At 42.3% G+C, this 17897-nt stretch overlaps 1 protein-coding gene across 1 annotated transcript in view; it reads right to left on the bottom strand.

Moving 5' to 3' along the window:
- CCDC112 (coiled-coil domain containing 112) overlaps positions 1-12249 on the bottom strand; it is a 31019-nt gene extending 18770 nt beyond the window's left edge. The window contains exons 1-2 of the mRNA XM_019469615.2: positions 11932-12249; positions 1031-1152 (exon numbers count right to left, since the gene is read on the bottom strand). Of these exons, the coding sequence (XP_019325160.1) occupies positions 1031-1152; positions 11932-12048 (239 nt within the window). The 5' untranslated portion in view covers positions 12049-12249. The remainder of the gene's footprint in view (positions 1-1030; positions 1153-11931) is intronic.
- Between the last annotated feature and the right edge of the window lie 5648 nt (positions 12250-17897).

Genomic DNA, 17897 nt, shown 5'->3' with positions numbered 1-17897 from the left:
TATGGTATAACGTTTCAAAATTCAAACAGTATACTTTTTTGTTGGCAGAATTTCTAAACAGAGAACTGCCACTAATTTTGGTCCAAAGACCATTCTGTACAACAGGCTCTATATCTCCTGATTCCTTACCAAATAGACACTATACAAATTCAAAGCAGGGTTTATATAAAGCTCTCAACTGCAGGGTAGGGCCGGGCATTATGAGTTCTAATTCTTTTGATCATTCTTCGCAATATTTATCATATCATGGAGCTGCTGACAATGTTGACCATTCAATATATGTCACTGGCCATTTAAAGAAATACTACACATACACTAAAAATTAAAATAAATGGCAACTTGTCAAGGACCCTACTCATGATGTGCAGGACGGATCTGAAAGGGGAGACTGAGGGAGGGAGACCAATTAAAAGGCCATTTCCAGAAAAGTAACTCCAGGGTATAGACTCTTCATTAAAATTATTGACTCCCTACAAGTTATTTAACAAGTGCTTACATTAGTAAATGAAAATGCATTGATGTATGCAATCTAAAATTTTTGTTAATGTTTATTTTTGAGAGAGAGAGAGAGAGAGTGTGTGAGCAGGCAAGGGGTAGAGAGAGGTGGAGACACAGAATCTGAAGCAGGCTCCAGGCTCCAAGCTGTCAGCACAGAGCCTGACACGGGGCTCGAACTCATGAACTGCGAGATCATGACCTGAGCAGAAGTCAGATGCTTAACCGACTGAGCCACCCAGGTGCCCCCGATATGTGCAATCTAAAGAAATAAATGTTTTGTTTCCCTTGAAATACACATATTCAAAATAGTAGATGAAATTGAAATAGCTCTACTTAAACTTTATATTAAACAGTCTGTAACAATTTGTGTACTTCATACCTCCTGCCTTTTTCTTGTTCATCTTTGAAAAAGCTGGTGCCTCGAATTTTGTAATTTAATGTGGGACGGGATTGGGTGGAGTAGAATTAACTTTAGACTGTCCACAATAAAATGGCTTGTTATGTTAACTGAAGATAACATTCTTATACTTACTGATTTTTTAGTTTTTCTGCTGTGCGTATAAACTCCGCTTTTTTTGTCCGATTAACTTTCTGCTTCCAGTTTTGAAGCTGAAAAGGACGAATCCCACCTGAAGTACCAAGACAGCTATCGTTCTACGTGGAGAACAAAACCAAATTTAGGGTAAGAGGTGAAGGCAGAGTTTCTTTCAGAGACATAACGTCAATAATGAAGTTTCTCTCAGGGGATAACTTGGGGGCTGATCTTATTTAATTTTCAGAAATATATTTTGTGGAAGAAGGAATATCTTACCTTAAAATGCTGAATTACTGAGTAGGAAATGTTAAGTCTCCAGGGATTCCTACAGAAAGATCTAATTCTTCCATTCAGCCATTTAGCAATATATATTGAACACTTAACGATGTGACCTGTGGTGCACGAGACACCAGGGAAACAATGATGACCCACATGAATATGGCCCCAGACTTAAAGTCTAGTGAGGGAAACAAATTTAAAAAGAAAAGAGTAAACAAGCAATAAAAAAAAAAAAAAAAAAATCACCAATTGCAATAAGTGCTACTAAGGAAATAAAAAGTACTGAGATAGAGATAATGGGTCAAAAGGTTGTTTTTTCAGTTAGAATTAGAATGGCCACAGAAGTTCTATTTGGGGGGATGACATTGAAGACTGGAACCAGCCAGTAGCGAAAGAGGTCCCAGGGCGAGGCCCAGAATGTGAAAAAGCCCCAGGGCAAGAAAAGACCTCGGCTGGTTTCAGCAGAGAAAGGGCAACCTGATATCAGAAAAGATGGAGAGCTTGGTACAAGATGAAGGTAGACGGGCAGGTATATCACATTGGCATTTTAAGTGACTTGGTGGGGGTGGGGGGTGGATTCTGGAGTTTACTGGAGGGTTTTGAGCAGAATACCATGATACATTTAATTTTTTAAGAAACTCTTTCTGGCCATTTTTGGAGAATAAACTGGTGGGAGGTGGGGGTGGAGGTAAAGCAAGACTGGAAGCAGAAGAATCGAGGTGGTAGCTGGTGCAGCAATACAGATGAGGAACCGCGGTGTCTAGGACCACTGGGGTGGCGGATATAAAAGGAAGAAAACTAAATACATTTTGGGTCTATAAACAAGATGAATTGCTGACAGATTGATGTAGGAGATGAGAGAGAAAGGAAACAAGCCTTTACATTTCTAGCAGCAGACAAAACAAAAGTAAAGAATTTAGGAAATATTTTTTTCGTGGAGATATAGTTCAAATTACCATACAGTGTACCGATCTAAAGTGTACAATTCAGGGTTTTTAGTATGTTCACAAATGTGTGCAAACATCACTACTATCTAAGTGCAGAAAATTTCCATCATACCAAAAAGAAACCCCATACCCGTTAGGAGTCACTGGCCACCTGTCTTCCACAAGCCCCTGGCCACCATTCAATCTATTTTTGACTCCATGGATTTGTCTGTTCTGGACAATTAATATAAATGGGATCATACAATGTGCAACCTCTTGTGTCTGGCTTCTTTCACAAAGCATCTTTTCAATATTTACCCACACTGTACCATATATCTATACTGTATTCCTTTTTATGGCTGAATAATATTCTATTATATGGATCTACCATATTTTGTTTATCTACTCATCAGTTGATGGGTAACGGGCTACTTCCACTATTTGGCCAACATGAATAATGCTACTATGAACATTTGTATACAAGTTTTAGTATGAATATGTTTTCTACCTCTCCTGGGCATACACCTTGCAAGGGAATTTTTGGATCATATGGTAACTCTACGTTTTACTTTCTCATTTTAAAAATTGGATTGTCTTTTCATTGTTGAGTTGGAAACATTCTTTATATATTCTGGATATATCCTTATCAGACAAAAGACTTGCACATTTTCCCCCCATTTTCTTGATAACATCCTTCAAAGCACAAATGCTGTCAGTTTTGATAATGTATTTGCTTGTGTATTCAATATCATATAGAAGAAACAAAGGTCATGAAGACTCACACCTACACCTTTTTAAAGAGTTGTATAGTTTTATCTCTTAACATTTCAGTCTCCATCTATTTTGAGTTAATTTTTGCATATGGTGTATGTGGATATCCAGTTGTCCCAACACCACTTGCTGAAAAACACCTTCTTTCCTTATTGAATTATCTTGACACCCTTGTTGAAAATAGAGTTTACCTCTTAACTCTTTTTGATCTGTATGTCTTCTCTTTAATGCCAGTACCATTACATTCAGTTGATTACTGAAGCTTCATAATAAGTTTTGAAATCAAAAGTAGGGAGTCCTCCAAATTTGTTCTTCAAGACTGTCTTGGCTATTTTGCATCCCTTGCATTTCCCATATGAATTTTAGGATCAGTTTATCAACTTATGCATAAAAAGCAACAGAGATTTTCATAGGAATTGCACTGACTGTGTAAATCAATCTGGGGAGTATTGCCATTTTAACAATATTGAGTCTTCATATTCATGAACCTGAAATGGCCAATGATGTAGGTCTTCCTTACTTTCTTTCAACGATGTTTTTCAGTTTTCAGAGTATAAGTTTTGCACTTCTTTTGTTAAATTCATTCCTATGTATTTTCTTCTTGTGATACTACTGTAAATGGAATTATTTTCTTACTTGCATTTTTGAACTGTCCATTGCTAGCATATAGAATTACAACTGATTTTTGTTGACTGCTTTTTAATCCTTCAATCTTGCTGAATTTGTTTATTTGCTCTAGTAGTCTTTACATGAATTCTTTAAAAATTTTTATATACAAAATCATGTCACCTGCAAATACGAATAGTTTCACATCTTCCTTTCCAGTTTGTTTTTCTTGCCTAATTGCCCTTGCTAGAATCTCCAGTGAATTAGTGGTGAGAATGTACATTCTTGTCTTGTTCCTGATCTTATGGGGGAAGCTTTTAATCCTTTGTCATTAAGTATTATGTGAGCTGTGGGCATTTTATAGATGCCTTACCAGATTGAGGAGTTCCCTTTTATTGCTAGTTTGTTGAATATTTTTTATCATGAAAAAGTGTCAGATCTTGTCAATTGCTCTTTCTAAATCTACTGAAATGATCATGTGGTTTGTTCTTTATTCTATTACTATACTCTATCACACTGATTGATTTTCATATGTTGAACCAACCTTGCATGTCTGGAACAAATCTCATTTGACCATGGTGTATAATCCTTTTCGTATGTTGTTAGATTTAGGTCGATAATATTTTGTTGGGGAATTCACATCTGTATTAAGAAATACTAGTCTGTTATTTTCTTTCTTGTAATGTCTTTGCCTGATTGTGTATCAGGGTAATCATAATGGTCCCACACAATGAGTTGAAAAATGCTCTCTCCTGTATTTTCTGAAAAAAGTTTGTTACAAACAAAAAAATGTTTATATTGACTTCTATATTTACCTCTCCACTTACTTCACCAGTACTCTTTATTCATAATCTTCCTCAAGTAGATTTGAATTTCTATGTAGTCTTTTTATTTCAGTCTGAAAGACTTCCTTTAATATTTCTTGTAAGGCATATATGCTGGAAATGAAGTCTGTTAGTTTGTTTATCTGGGAATGTCTCAATTTCTCCATTTTAGAGAATACTTTTGGTGGACATAGAATTCTTGACTGATAGTCCTTTTCTTTCAGCACTTTGCATCATGCTACTGCCTTCTGGAATCCAAGGTTTCTGATGAGAAGTCAGCTGTTAATCTCATTGAAGATTCCTTGTATGTGTTCAGTTGCTTCTCCTTTGGTGCTTTCAAGATTTTTTTCTTTTTGTGTTTTTCAACAGTTTGATTATGGTGTGTCTAGGTATGATCTCTTTGATTATTTCATTATGTACTCAGAGTTCATCAAGCTCTAAAATACGTAGAATATTTTTCATCAAATTTGGGGAGTTTTCAGCCATTATTTCTTCAAATATTCTGCCCCTCCCCATTTCTCTCTTCTCCTTCTGAGACTCTCAGTCCAACCTTCATGGTGTTTCATGGGGCTCTGAAGCTCTTTCACTTTTCTTCTTTTTTCCTTCTGTTCCTTAGTCTGGATAATCTGAATTGACCTATCTTCACATTTCCTCTTTCTTCTGCCAGTTCAAATCTGATGTTCAGCCCCGTCGGTGTATACTTTTTAACTCCAGAATTTCTATTTAATTTTTTTAAACAATTTAAATCTCTTTACAGGTATTTTTAATTTGGTGAGATATCATCGTCATACTTTCTTTTAGTTCTATAGCCATGGTTTCCTTTAGTTTTTTGAACAATTTAAAACTGCTTATTTAATTAACAGAAAACCATGGGGAAAGGGAAGAGGGAAAAAAGTTACAAACAGAGAGGGAGGGAGGCAAACCATAAGAAACTCTTATGAGAAAAAAACTAAGGGTTGATGGGGGGGTGGGGGAGAGGGGAAAGTGGGTGATGGGCATTGAGGAGGGCACTTGTTGGGATGAGCACTAGGTGCTGTATGGAAGTCAATTTAACAATAAATTATACTTAAAAATAAAAAAGAAATAAATGAAACTGCTTATTTAAAAGTCTTTGTCGGGGCGCCTGGGTAGCTTGGTTGGTTGAGCGTCCAACTTCGGCTCAGGTCATGATCTCACACTCCGTGGGTTCGAGCCCCGCGTCGGGCTCTGTGCTGACAGCTCAGAGCCTGGAGCCTGTTTCAGATTCTGTGTTTCCCTCTCTCTCTGCCCCTCCCCTGTTCATGCTCTGTCTCTCTCTGTCTCAAAGATAAATAAACGTTAAAAAAATTAAAAAAAAATAAAATAAAAAAAAAATAAAAGTCTTTGTCTATTATTTTATCTAGTTTTCCTTTGCATGTCTCATAATTTTTTTTGTTAAAAACTTCACGTTTAGGGGTACCTGGGTGGCTCAGTCAGCTGAGCATCCCAACTCTTGATATGGGCTCGGGTGGTGATCTCACAGTCAAGAGATCGAGTCCTGCCATGGGCTCCTCACTGAACTGGATCCTGCTTGGGATTCTCTCTCTCCCTCTCTCATTGCCCCTCCCCAACTTGCATACATTCTCTCTCTCTCTCAAAATAAATAAACATTAAAAAAAAAACCTTGACTTTCCATTTACAACTATGTGGATGGAACCAGAGGGTATCATGCTAGGTGAAATTAGTCAGAGAAAGACAAATATCATATGACTTCACTCATATGAGGACTTTATAACACAGAACAGATGAATACAGGGAAAGGGAAGCAAAAAATATATAAAAACAGGGAGAGGGACAAAAACATAAGAGATTCTTAAATATGGAGAACAAACAGAGGGTTAATGGAGGGGTTGTGGGAGAGGGATGGGCTAAATGGGTAAGAGGCATTAAGGAATCTGCTCCTGAAATCAGTGTTGCACCATATGCTAACTAACTTGGATGTAATTTTTTTTAAGAAAGAAAGAAAGAAAGAAAGAGAAAAAAAAGAAAAGAGTAACTTTGGAGAGAATGGGATATAAATATCCTATTAACAGCAAGAAAAAACCATTAGGAATTAACTTAATAAAAATATATAAAATCTATATGAAGAAAACTATAAAAGGATGTTAAAATATACTTAAAATTAAAAGTAGATTTTTTTTTAGGAAATGAAAAAAAAGCTACCATATTTATGAATGAGAAGCCTAAATATTTTTAAACGTGTTTTCTTCATGAAATATTTGTCAATTTCTTCTCATTCCAAATATTTGTCAATTTCTTTTCATTCCAAATACTTATCAATTTCTTTTCATTCCACTAGAAATGTCATTTTGGTAAAACAAAACAAAACAAAACACAAAACCCCTTGACTTTTAAAAAATGTATTATTTGGTAGCTCTGAATATGAGATTTTCTTCCATGCCTAACATGTGTTGTTGTTGCCCTTTGTTTAGTCACCTTCCTGAAGTAATCCTGTGAAGTCTGTACTCTGTGAGGCAGTTAGCTCAGCTGTCACCTGACAGTTGACTGGTCAGAATGTTTCCTAGATGCCATGAACCAGTTTGCCTCCCAGCCTTTGCTGAGGCGGTCTGTGTGCGTGGCAGGACATACTGTCACCCCTCAGACGGAGAGTTTACAAGTCAACCTTAGTCTTCACTTGTCACCTGCACGGAGCTTCAAGGTTGGCCAACAATGAAAGCGTAGGGCCTTCTCACGCCCTTCCCTGGTGTATTAGTTTCCTACTGCTACTGTAACAGCTCACCACGAATCACTTTCACACAACCTCCCTGGCTTAACACAAATTTATTCTCTTCCAGTTCTGGAGGCCAAGTGTATAATTAAGGTGTGGACAAGTTTGTGTTCCTCCTGGAAGGCTTCAGAGGAAAGTCTACTTCCATACTTCCTTTAGGTCCTTAAAAGCTACCTTCAGCCTTGGCTCATGCCACTTTCTCACGTCACTTCTTCCTCTTGCTTCCACTGTCACATCTCCTACTGCTGGCTCTGGTCCTTCTACATTCCTGTTATAAGGACCCTGGTGAACACATTAGGCTCAACCATTTAATCCAGGATAATCTCCCCATTTTAAGATCAGTAATTCAATCACATCTGCCAAGTCCCTTTTACCATGTAAGGCCACATAGTCACAAGTACTGGGGATTAGAATGTGAATGTCCTTGGAGAGCCAAGATTCAGCCTACCACACCTGAACATGGACATAACCCTATGCATGTGTGTGATTTTCTCTTCTTTCTTTTTTTAAGATTTTTTTTAATGTTTATTTATTTTTGAGAGAAAGAGAAAAAGACAGAGGGCGAGCAAGGGGAGGGGTAAAGAGAGAGGGAGACACAGAATCCTAAGCAGGCTCCAGGCTCTGAGCTGTCAGCACAGAGCCTGATGTGGGGCTCAAACTCATAAACCACAAGATCATGACCTAAGCTGAAGTCAGACGCTTAACCAACTGAGCCACTCAGGTGCTCCTTTTTAAGGTTTTTTTTAAGTTTATTTATTTAGGGCACCTGGGTGGCTCAGTCGGTTAAGCATCTGACTTCAGCTCAGGTCATGATCTCGTGTTCCGTGAGTTAGAGCCCCATGTTGGGCTCTGTGCTGACAGCTCAGAGCCTGGAGCCTGCTTTGGATTCTGTGTCTCCCTCTCTCCCTCTCTGACTCATCTCTGTCTCTGTCTCTCTCAAAAGTAAATAAACATTAAAAAAATTTTTTTAAAAAGTTTATTTATTTATTTTGAGAAACAGAGTGTGCAAATGCGAACAGGGGAGGGGCAGAAACAGAATGAGAATCTCAAGCAGGCTTGGCACTGCCAGCACAGAACCCAATGGAGTTGGGGGGGGGGGGCGGGCGGGCTTCATTCCACAAACAGTGAGATCACGACCTGAGCCGAGATCAAGAGTCAGAAGCTCAACAGACTGAGCTACCCAGGTGCCCAGCATGTGTGTGATTATCTAGAGGAAATCCCTTTTGAGTAATCATTTAAAGTCAGAGAAGGAATGTGCTTCTTACCAAAGGACCACTCCAAGCAGCCAAAGGCCATAATGTTTAGGCCATCAGAGGGAAGGTCACTGAAGAAACAAAACAAAACAGAAGACACAGCCCTTTCCTGGTAAAAGCAGAGACATATGCTAGTGTGATACTGTTACAGATACCTTTAAAAACTCATCATTCGACTATTAAACTGATTAAGAGGGAAACGGCATTTGAGAGGAGGGTAGACAGATGCTGAAAGGCATCGGTGAGGATTATCAAGAAATAATATACAGATATTAGAAAGGATAGACAGGTGACATTATTACTTTTTGTTACGGGTAAGAAATTTATAGGGTTCCACACCCTAAGGAGGTTGTAGAATAAAGTACGATACAAACCGTTTCTAAAACTTCAAAGAGAATTTCTCCAAAATAACGTAAAGGAACCATTATGGACTGACTTATGTCCCTCCTAAATTCATATAGTGGAGCCCTAACCCCCTTTGTGACTGTATTTGGAGATAAGGTCTTTGAGGAGGTAATTAAAGTTAAATGAGATCATAAGGTTGGGGTCCTATTCCAAAAGGACTAGTGTCCTTATAAGAAGAGGAAGAGACCGGGCGCCTGGGTGTCTTGGTTGAGTGTTTGACTTCAGCTCAGGTCATGATCTCACGGTTCGTGGGTTCGAGCATCGCATCGGGCTCTATGCTGACAGTTCAGAGCCTGGAGCCTGCTTCAGATTCCGTGTCTCTCTCAACTCACTCTCTGCCCCTACCCCCGCTCATGCTCTGTGTCTCAAAAATAAACATTTAAAAATACTTAAAAAAAAAAAAAAAAAAGAGGAAGAGACATTGGTGATCTCTCTCTGTCACTGCATGTGCACAGAGGAAAGGCCATGTAAGGACACATGAGAAGGCAGCTGTCTACAACCCAAGAAAAGAGCTCACACCAGAAACCAATACTGGTGGTACCTTGATCTTGGACTTCCGGCCTCCACAATTGTGAGGAAAGTAATTTCTGTTGTTGAAACCACGCAGTCTGTGGTATTTTGCCACGGCAGCCCTAACGGCCCAGAGAGGAATTTTAGATATTTAAGTGAACCTCTCCTACATCATGAGGTTGTTATTGGGAAAATTATGTCTCTTCAAGAAAGCATTAGTTGGTTTTACTATTAGAGTCACTAGAAATATTCACTTAATCATATGACAAATATTCAAGTTCAGTGTTAGGCTGAGAATCTGCATGCATAGGTACGTGTGTGTTACACTGAGGGAAGTACAAAGATGGGTAACACATAATTAAAATCCTCCAAAACCTCACAATTTGGTACGGCAGTGACCGTAATTCCTTTTTAAAAGTCCAAACACCCTTGGATTCTACTCTATCAGTGCTGTCATCATCAACTGTGAGGCTCTACCCTTCCCCCAAGTGATGAGAGCATATAAAGCAGGGTGTCTCAACTTCAACACTGACATTTTGGACTAGACAATTTTTCGTTTGGGCAGGGGTGGTGGGCTGTCCTTTGGCCTCTACCCACTAGTAGTACACACAACACCCACCCCGGTGTGACAACCAAAAATGTCTTAAGACGTTGCTAAATGTTGGGAACAAATAAAACACCTGAAACAGCTCCACAGGTGACTCTGATCCAACCCCTGGAAAGGCAAATCTCTGGGGATCATCATGGTAGCGTGATAAAAAGGTTCATCAATTAACAATATTAGGCAACTTGTGAAAAATGCAAATCAGGAGGCAAAACATGGTTATAAGAATTTAGAGAACAAATCACTTTGAACTAGAATGAGCCAGAAAGATTTCATGGAAAAAGCCAGCAAGATGGCTACACTACTAGGATCACACATGAAACAAATTTTTAAAAATTATTCAATAAATATTTTCTGTGTTATGTATTTTTATAAATTTTACATCCTCCCCCCCCCCCCCGAGATCTCTGGGCCAGAGTTAGAATAATAAACAGAATTGCTGTGTGAAAACATTTGCCTGAGGTGGAATTTCCTGAGCTTATACAAGTAAAGACAGATAATCGCTGTATTTCCTTAGAGGAAGAAAATGATGGTACCTGTCCTCAGCTCACAACAGCCTTCCCTCAGTTTTGGATCGATCCTCAAATATTTAGGGAGTGCCTACTATGTTCCAGGACTACACACGATAGTGGACCTGGGAACACAATAGTGAATAAAACTTCCAAAAGTTTCTGCCCTCATACAGCTTACGTTCCCACAGTGGGGGCGGACGTGTGGAGAAAAATGAAAATATGTAAGGTAGCATACGGTAATAAGGGCCATGGAGCAAAATAAAACCAGGAAAGGGAATAGGTCATATGCTAACTAAAGAGATTCGGTTTCAGGAGGTTATGAAAAGAATCACTGAGCTGATGGCATCTGAACAGAGTTACCTGGAAGGAACACAGTTAGCCATAGAACAGACCGGGAACAGCATTGCAAACAGAGGGAATAGCAATTACAAAGGTTATAAAGTAGGAGAGTGCTAGGAATGTCTGAGGGACAACCAGGAGGCCAGGATGGCTGCAGCCAACTCACAGCAGGGGACTGGAGAAGAAGTCCAGAGAAGAAGAAGAGAAGGGAGATGGTGGGGGTAACTCATGGGCCCTGTAGACAATGATAAGGACCTTGGCTTTTACTATGAGGGTTCTGAGCAGAAGAATGTCATTATTGGACTGAATCGCCCTGGCTGTTGAAAATACTTTTAGGAAGGCAAGGCTGTTAGAACACAAAACAATTAGGAAAGTATTTCAGCCAGGGAGAAATGATGGTGGGGACAAGGGCAGTGGCACTGGAGGTGTTAAGAGTGGGATTCTGGATTTATTCCGCAGCTAGAATATGGAGGAACTGCCCATGCTTTTGGGTGTGGGCTGTGAGAGAACGAGCGCAGTTAAGGGCTTTGGCTTAAGCAATTGGATCCAATAATTCCCGAGGACCCTCTGGTCCTCACTGCAGAGAAAGGGGTCCTATATGCAGATCTCTGGAAACACATCTGCCTCGGACCACCCCATATTTATTCCTCCTTGTATTCCCGGCGCAGGTACAATAACAAAGCAGCCACCAATTACTTGGCACCGAATCTCTCTCCAACCAAGCACTGTGCGAGGGCCTTCCCACACATAAGGACTACTGCTCGGTAAGATGCAATGACCAGAACGTTTTTCGAGAAGGCACTGAGTCGCGGAGAGAATATGTTTCCCTCACAGGGCTAAGAAGAGGCAGAGCCAGGGCTTCCACCCAGATCTTCCCTCGACTCCGAAACCACATGGAGGTAGCTCTGTAAAAGCAGATAAACGCACACGCCAAAAGCGCACAACGCCCGGCGTGGGCCAGACCGCGAGCAAAGGGAGGCTAACACCGCGCCTCCCGCCTCGGGGACCGTGCCGCCTAGGACACCTGTTCGGCGAGGGCCGGGTCCCCGTCCCGCCCCCGGCACCCACATCCCCTCGGGCCCACGCTCGCCGCCAGAGAGGCTTCCGGCCCTCCTCGATTTACCTGTTGCGGCATCGCCGCTGCTCCCATGCCGCTCCCGGTGGCCGCGCCCGCCCCCGCCACAGCCCCAGCTACCGCGGTGGCCGCCGCGGCCACCACGACCGTCGTCAGGGCGGCCATCTTTCCTCGCCAAGCTGTTCGGGCCGCAGCGGCCACCCGGGCCAGAGGGTTCGGGCCACGGGAGCTCCTGGTCCTGCAGACCGTTCCCCGTGCAACGGAGCTCTTCTCCAAGCAGAGCAAGACCTAGCCGGGACGCAGGGAGGGGCCGAGATGTGGGGCGGGGCCGGGGATCAGGGCGGAGCCGGAGCACGGGGTTGGCAGGGGGTGGGTACTGAGGGCAGGGCGGGACCGAGGGCAGGGCGGGGCTGGGGCATGGGGCGGGGCCGAGGTGCGGGCGGTGCCGAGGAGCAGGGTGGGGAAGGGGAGCATGGGGCGGGGCCAAGGGCTGGGCAGGGCCGAGATGTGGGGCAGGGCCTGGACTGGGCTGGGCCGGGATGCAAGGAAGGGCCGAGCTGGGCGGAGCTGGATCACGGGGTGGGGTAGGAGCTCTGGCCTGGCGGGAGCGCAGACGGGGTTGAGAGATGGGGTAGGGCCAGTGCGCAGGGTTGGTCAGGCAGGGGCCGGGTCAAGGTGTGGGGCGGGGCCAGAGCGCGGGACCGAGGCGCCCCAGCAGCCGTGTGGGGCAGGGTGGAGGTGGAGACTGGGTGGGATGCGGGGCGGGGCCGGAATGCGGACTGAGCTGGGCCAGAGTGCAGGCAGGGAGGGACCTGGGTATCTTCAGGGCGCGGCCAGATCACAGGTGTGGGCGGAGCAAGGGGCGGGGTGGAGTAAAGGGGGCGGTGCCTGAGTGCGGGGCGGGGCTATAGGCCAGAGCCTCACTATGCCACTGCGGGTTTGTGTAAACTTTGACCCAGCACTTGTCTACACTCCTTCAGCAAAATCTTGCTAATCCCCTTATTCACCTCCGATTCCGGACCCCCCTTTTAAGCTGTCAAATCTATTCGTGTCATATATAGATACAGCTCCACCTATAGATGTACAGAGATATTTTACATAATAGAACTTCCTTCTAGGTTTCTACAAAGCACTGGTAAAACTGAGTGAAAATGAAAAAGCACTTATTTATGGGCTTGAACAAAAAACTCTATTTCACACTTTAAAAGAAACGAAACAGGGCATTCTGCACACTGTCATATACCAAAGGCAAAAATGCCACACTTGGTCAATAAGAAAAGAGATTCCAAAGATACTGTGTCAGGGAGGTGGAAAAAGGCCACAGATGATGCCTCCAGTCAAAGCATAGTGGAATGCACCGCTGTTTGAAGAAATGGATTCATTCATTCATCCCTTCACTTAATCAACATCCAGCTCCTTTCTAGATGCCAAGGGCTGTTCTAGGCCTTTGGAATTCATCGTAGACTTAGACAGTGTAGACTTAGACACACACACACACACAAGGTTCCTTCTAACTTTTAGTCGGTAATTTAAACAAGTAAACAAATAGGGTATTTTTTGAGTACTTACTTTGTGTCCGCACTGTTCTAAGTAACCCAGTTAAGTATTATCATCTCCATTTCACAGATAAGGATACAAACCTAGGCATCCTGACCAGAGACGATCCTGATAGAGAAATTACACGGGTAGGTGGATAAATGCTTCTGGACCCCAGGAGACAGACTGGAGCTAAAGATGTGACTTTGGCCTTCATCTGCATGTAGAAAATATTTTAAATAACTCTGAATGAGCTCACACAGGGAGTGTATAGATTGAAGTCTGACAACTGAGTCCTAGGGCCCTCCAACATAGGTGACCATGGACAGGAGGAGAAGGGAGACTCAGAAGGAGAGAAGGGAGAAAAACCACAAGTCTTTGGAAGAAAAACATGTTTTGAGAAGGAGAGAATGATCAACTGTGCAGTTTGCTCCCCGGGAGGTGAGTGAGATGAAAACAGGGAATGATGGTTGGATTTGGCAACGGGGAGGCCATGGCCACTGGACAAGAGCACCACCAGCGGGATGGTGAGGACCAAAGCCTCGCTGAGAGGGATGAGGAGATATTGAAGGCGAGGAATAGAATGACAGGTATTTCACAGATTGTGTGATGCAGGTGACCAGATAAATGAGGTGCTAGCTGGAAAACGTGTGACCAGAGAAGATGTGTGATCTTTGCTGTGTTGTGTTCCCAGGGTGAGGACTCGTAGAGGGTGTTTGTACCCTGGAGCCCAGGGCACAAGTGAAAAGGCCGGTGTTTGACCTTTTTTTATTTAAAAACAAAACAAAACATTTTTTTAATGTTTATTTAAAAACAAAACATTTTTTAATGTTTATTTATTTTTGAGAGAGAGAGAGACAGAGTGTGAGCAGGGGAGGGGCAGAGAGACAAGGAGACACAGAATCTGAAGCAGGCTCCAGGCCCTCAGCTGTCAGCACAGAGCCCGACCCAGGGCTCAAACCCACGGACCATGAGATCATGACCTAGGCCAAAGTCACACACTTAACCAACTGAGCCACCCAGGTGCCCTGGGGTGTGGACTCTTCCTGACTGGAGTGTTTCAGCACAAGGTGGTTGGTAGATGTGGGGAGACAAGAGGATCTTCTCTCCTTTCCCTGTTAAGTATATAAATTATGTGTCATTTATATACTTACATTTTGTCCCAAATGAGGTCTGTTGCTATAGCACCGCCTGAGCTCTTGTTGCTGTTAGTCTAGAAAAATCTGGCAGCCTCAGGGGAAAAACAGTCAATCAACAATTTCAATTCAGTGGTCTCTGCAAGGGGCAACACAGGAATGGGTGGACACTCTAAGGGAATATACATGCAACAATTAAGATGCCGGCTATGTTGAAGGCTTTCAGTGGTTTATCAGGACGGAGAATTCCAAGAAATGATTAAGAATCTCATAAACAGAAAACCAGAGCAGGCTTTTGCAGTGAGATTAGGCAGCTGCCTGGGTCCTCACTTCCAGGCCCCTTTCAGTGATCAGAGCTACAAAATATATTGTTATTACACGGTGTCATTATCTTGCATTTTGCACTAATTCTAATTTAACATCAGAGGGTTGTCTTTCCTTAACCTCTTTTGGATTTGCCTTTCTCGCATACTGAAAATCTTGGTTCCTTAGGCCACGGACATATTACTTAATTGCTTTTTCTCGCAAAAATTGCATACTCTCAAATTACAGTTCCACTATCTCCACTAATAGTCAACCCACTGAGTGAATTTTTTGCAGTCCTTTTGTCCTTAGACTATGTCCTGCACTGGCTATCCATCAGAGTATTTTTTTTTTAATGTTTATTTATTTTTAAGAGACCAGACAGAGCACAAGTGGGGAAGGGGCAGAGAGAGAGAGAGACACAGAATTGGAAGCAGGCTCCAGGCTCTGAGCTGTCCACACAGAGCCTGATGTGGGGCTCAAACCCGCGAACCAGGAGATCATGACCTGAGCGAAGTCCGACACTTAACCGACTGAGCCACTGGGCACCACCACCCCCTACCCGCCATCAGAGTATTTATTGTGTTGAATGGTTTACTGAAATCTGTCTTTTCTCTCTATGGTTATGGCATCAATTTGTTTATAGCTGGGTTCTTTCGATTGTATTTGTGTTCAGTTTCAGTGCTTCCTCTTTTTTATTTTCTTTCTGGTTTACTTTTTTAAAGAGATGTAAAACATATGTGACATATGTAAAGCCAAAATGATCTGACAAGGTCTATTTAAAGAAGTCTTGCTAACACATCCTCTCCGTGCCATTTCAAATGATCCTTGACATGTAAACATTTTTATTAATTTCTGGCTTGCCTTTTACATTTCTTTCTGCAAAAATGAGTGTATACACACACACACACACACACACACACTTATACCTATGCCTACATATATAACATATATATTATGTGCTATATATCTTTCATGTGTCATATGTGTGTCATATATAACATATATGTGTTACTTATGTAGGCATATGTATAATCTTATATATATATTTATTTCCTTTCTCTTACAAAAACATGTAGCATATTGTATTGTCTTAGAGCTGCCGTGACAAAGTATCGCAAACTCAGTGGTTTATAACAATAGAAACTTATTCTCTCACAGTTCAAGAAGCTAGAAGCCCCTTCTTGGGGCTCAGAGGGGATATCTGTCCAATGGCGCTCTCCAACTTCTGATGGTCACTGGCAAGCCGCGGTGCTCCCTGGCTTGTGGAAGCATTACTCCAGTGTCTGCTCCCATCTTTCCATGGGCTCTCCCAGCATGATGGCTCTCTGTGTCCAAATTTTCCTCTTCTTATAAGGGCACCAGTCATTGGATTAGGGTCCATCCTAATCCAGTATAACCTTATCTTAACTTGACTACAGCTGCCAAGATCCCACCTCCAACTAAGTTCACAGGTACTGGGCGTTCGGACTTCAGCATCTCTTGAGAAGACACAATTCAACTCATAACACATACTGTATATAATCCTCTACATGTTACGTTTTTCACCTAATAATATCTCTGGGAACTCACTTGGTATCACTTCACAGAAATCTTCCTCTTTTTTTTTTTTTTTTAAGTTTGTTTGTTTATTTTGAGAGAGAGAGAGAGAGAGTACAGGAGGGGTGAGAGAAGGAGGGAGAGAGAGAGAATCCCAAGCAAGCCCCACCCTATCAGCACAGAGCCCCATGTGGGGCTCAAACTCATGAACTGTGAGATCATGACCTGAGCTGAAACCAAGAGTCAGATGCTCAACTGAGCCACCCAGGCGCCCCTACGTTTGCATCTTTGAAGAGTGAAGATTTTCCTTTAAATTTATTCCGAAGCCTTTTAAAGAAAAATTTATTTATTTTTGAGAGACAGAGAGAGAGCACAAGCAGGGGAAGGGCAGAGAGAAAAGGAGACACAGAATCCAAAGCAGTCTCCGGGCTCTGTGCTGTCAGCTCAGCTGACATGAGGCTCAAACCCACAATCTGTGAGATCATGACCTGAGCTGAAGTCAAATGCTTAACCTACTGAGCCACCCAGGAGCCCCTATTCCTGTGTTTTTTATTGCAACTATAAGTGTGATTTTCCTTTCTTTCATATCATCTCACTAGTTATTCTTTGAATTTGAATATGTGAAGATAATAGATTTTTGTTAAATTTTTATATTGCTGCTTGAATCAATTCTCTTAATTTTGGTCTTATTTTTAGAGTGATTCTTTTAGGGTTTCCATTTATGCTATGATATTATCTGCAAACAGAGATCATGTCAGAGCTTCCCTTCCAATTCTCATACTTATACTCCAACTAGAAAGAAGGAAGAGGACTGCAAGTTTGAGTTTCCCTGAAATCAGATCATGAGTCAAGGACGTGAGCAAAGGGAGGGACCTTATTTGGGCAGTGGTCCCAGGAAGCCAAGTGAAGGAAGGGAGAAAACCCTAAAAAGAGGCTTTAATAGTTATTGCTGTGGACAGTTGGACTCACTCTACCTAGATCTCCTAAGGAAGGTCACAGAACAATCCTTAGAATAGCTCCACCAAGGGATGGAGAAGCTGAGGTATCCAATTAAGATATGCCTGTTAAGGGGCACCTGGATGGCTCAGTCGGTTGAGCGTCTGACTTTGGCTCAGGATATTATCTCGCTGTCTTGTGAGTTCGAGCCCCACGTTGGGCTCTGTGCTGATAGCTCAGAGCCTGGAGCCTGCTTCCGATTCTGTGTCTCCCTCTCTCTCTGCCCCTCCCCTGTTCTCTCTCTCTCTCTCTCTCTCAAAAATAATAAACATTAAAAAAAAGATATAGCTGTTAAGGAAGAGTGAGGGCAGGTCTGGATAAAAGAAAAAAGTGTGAGCATGTATTAGAAAATAATAATCCTTACATTTGATTGCCTGTTGTGTACCAAACACTCTCATTAATCTCATAACTACCCCTTGGTGTAAATAAAGTTGGAGTGGGTGGCTCAGCCAAGCATCCGACTTCAGCTCAAGTCATGATCTCAGTTTGTGAGTTCAAGCCCTG

The sequence above is a fragment of the Panthera pardus genome, unplaced genomic scaffold, assembly GCF_024362965.1.
Source record: "Panthera pardus isolate Hobbes unplaced genomic scaffold, ASM2436296v1 HiC_scaffold_2, whole genome shotgun sequence".
NCBI lineage: Eukaryota > Metazoa > Chordata > Mammalia > Carnivora > Felidae > Panthera > Panthera pardus.
Note: the sequence above shows the minus strand (reverse complement) of the source record. Positions and strands in the feature narration are given on the sequence as shown.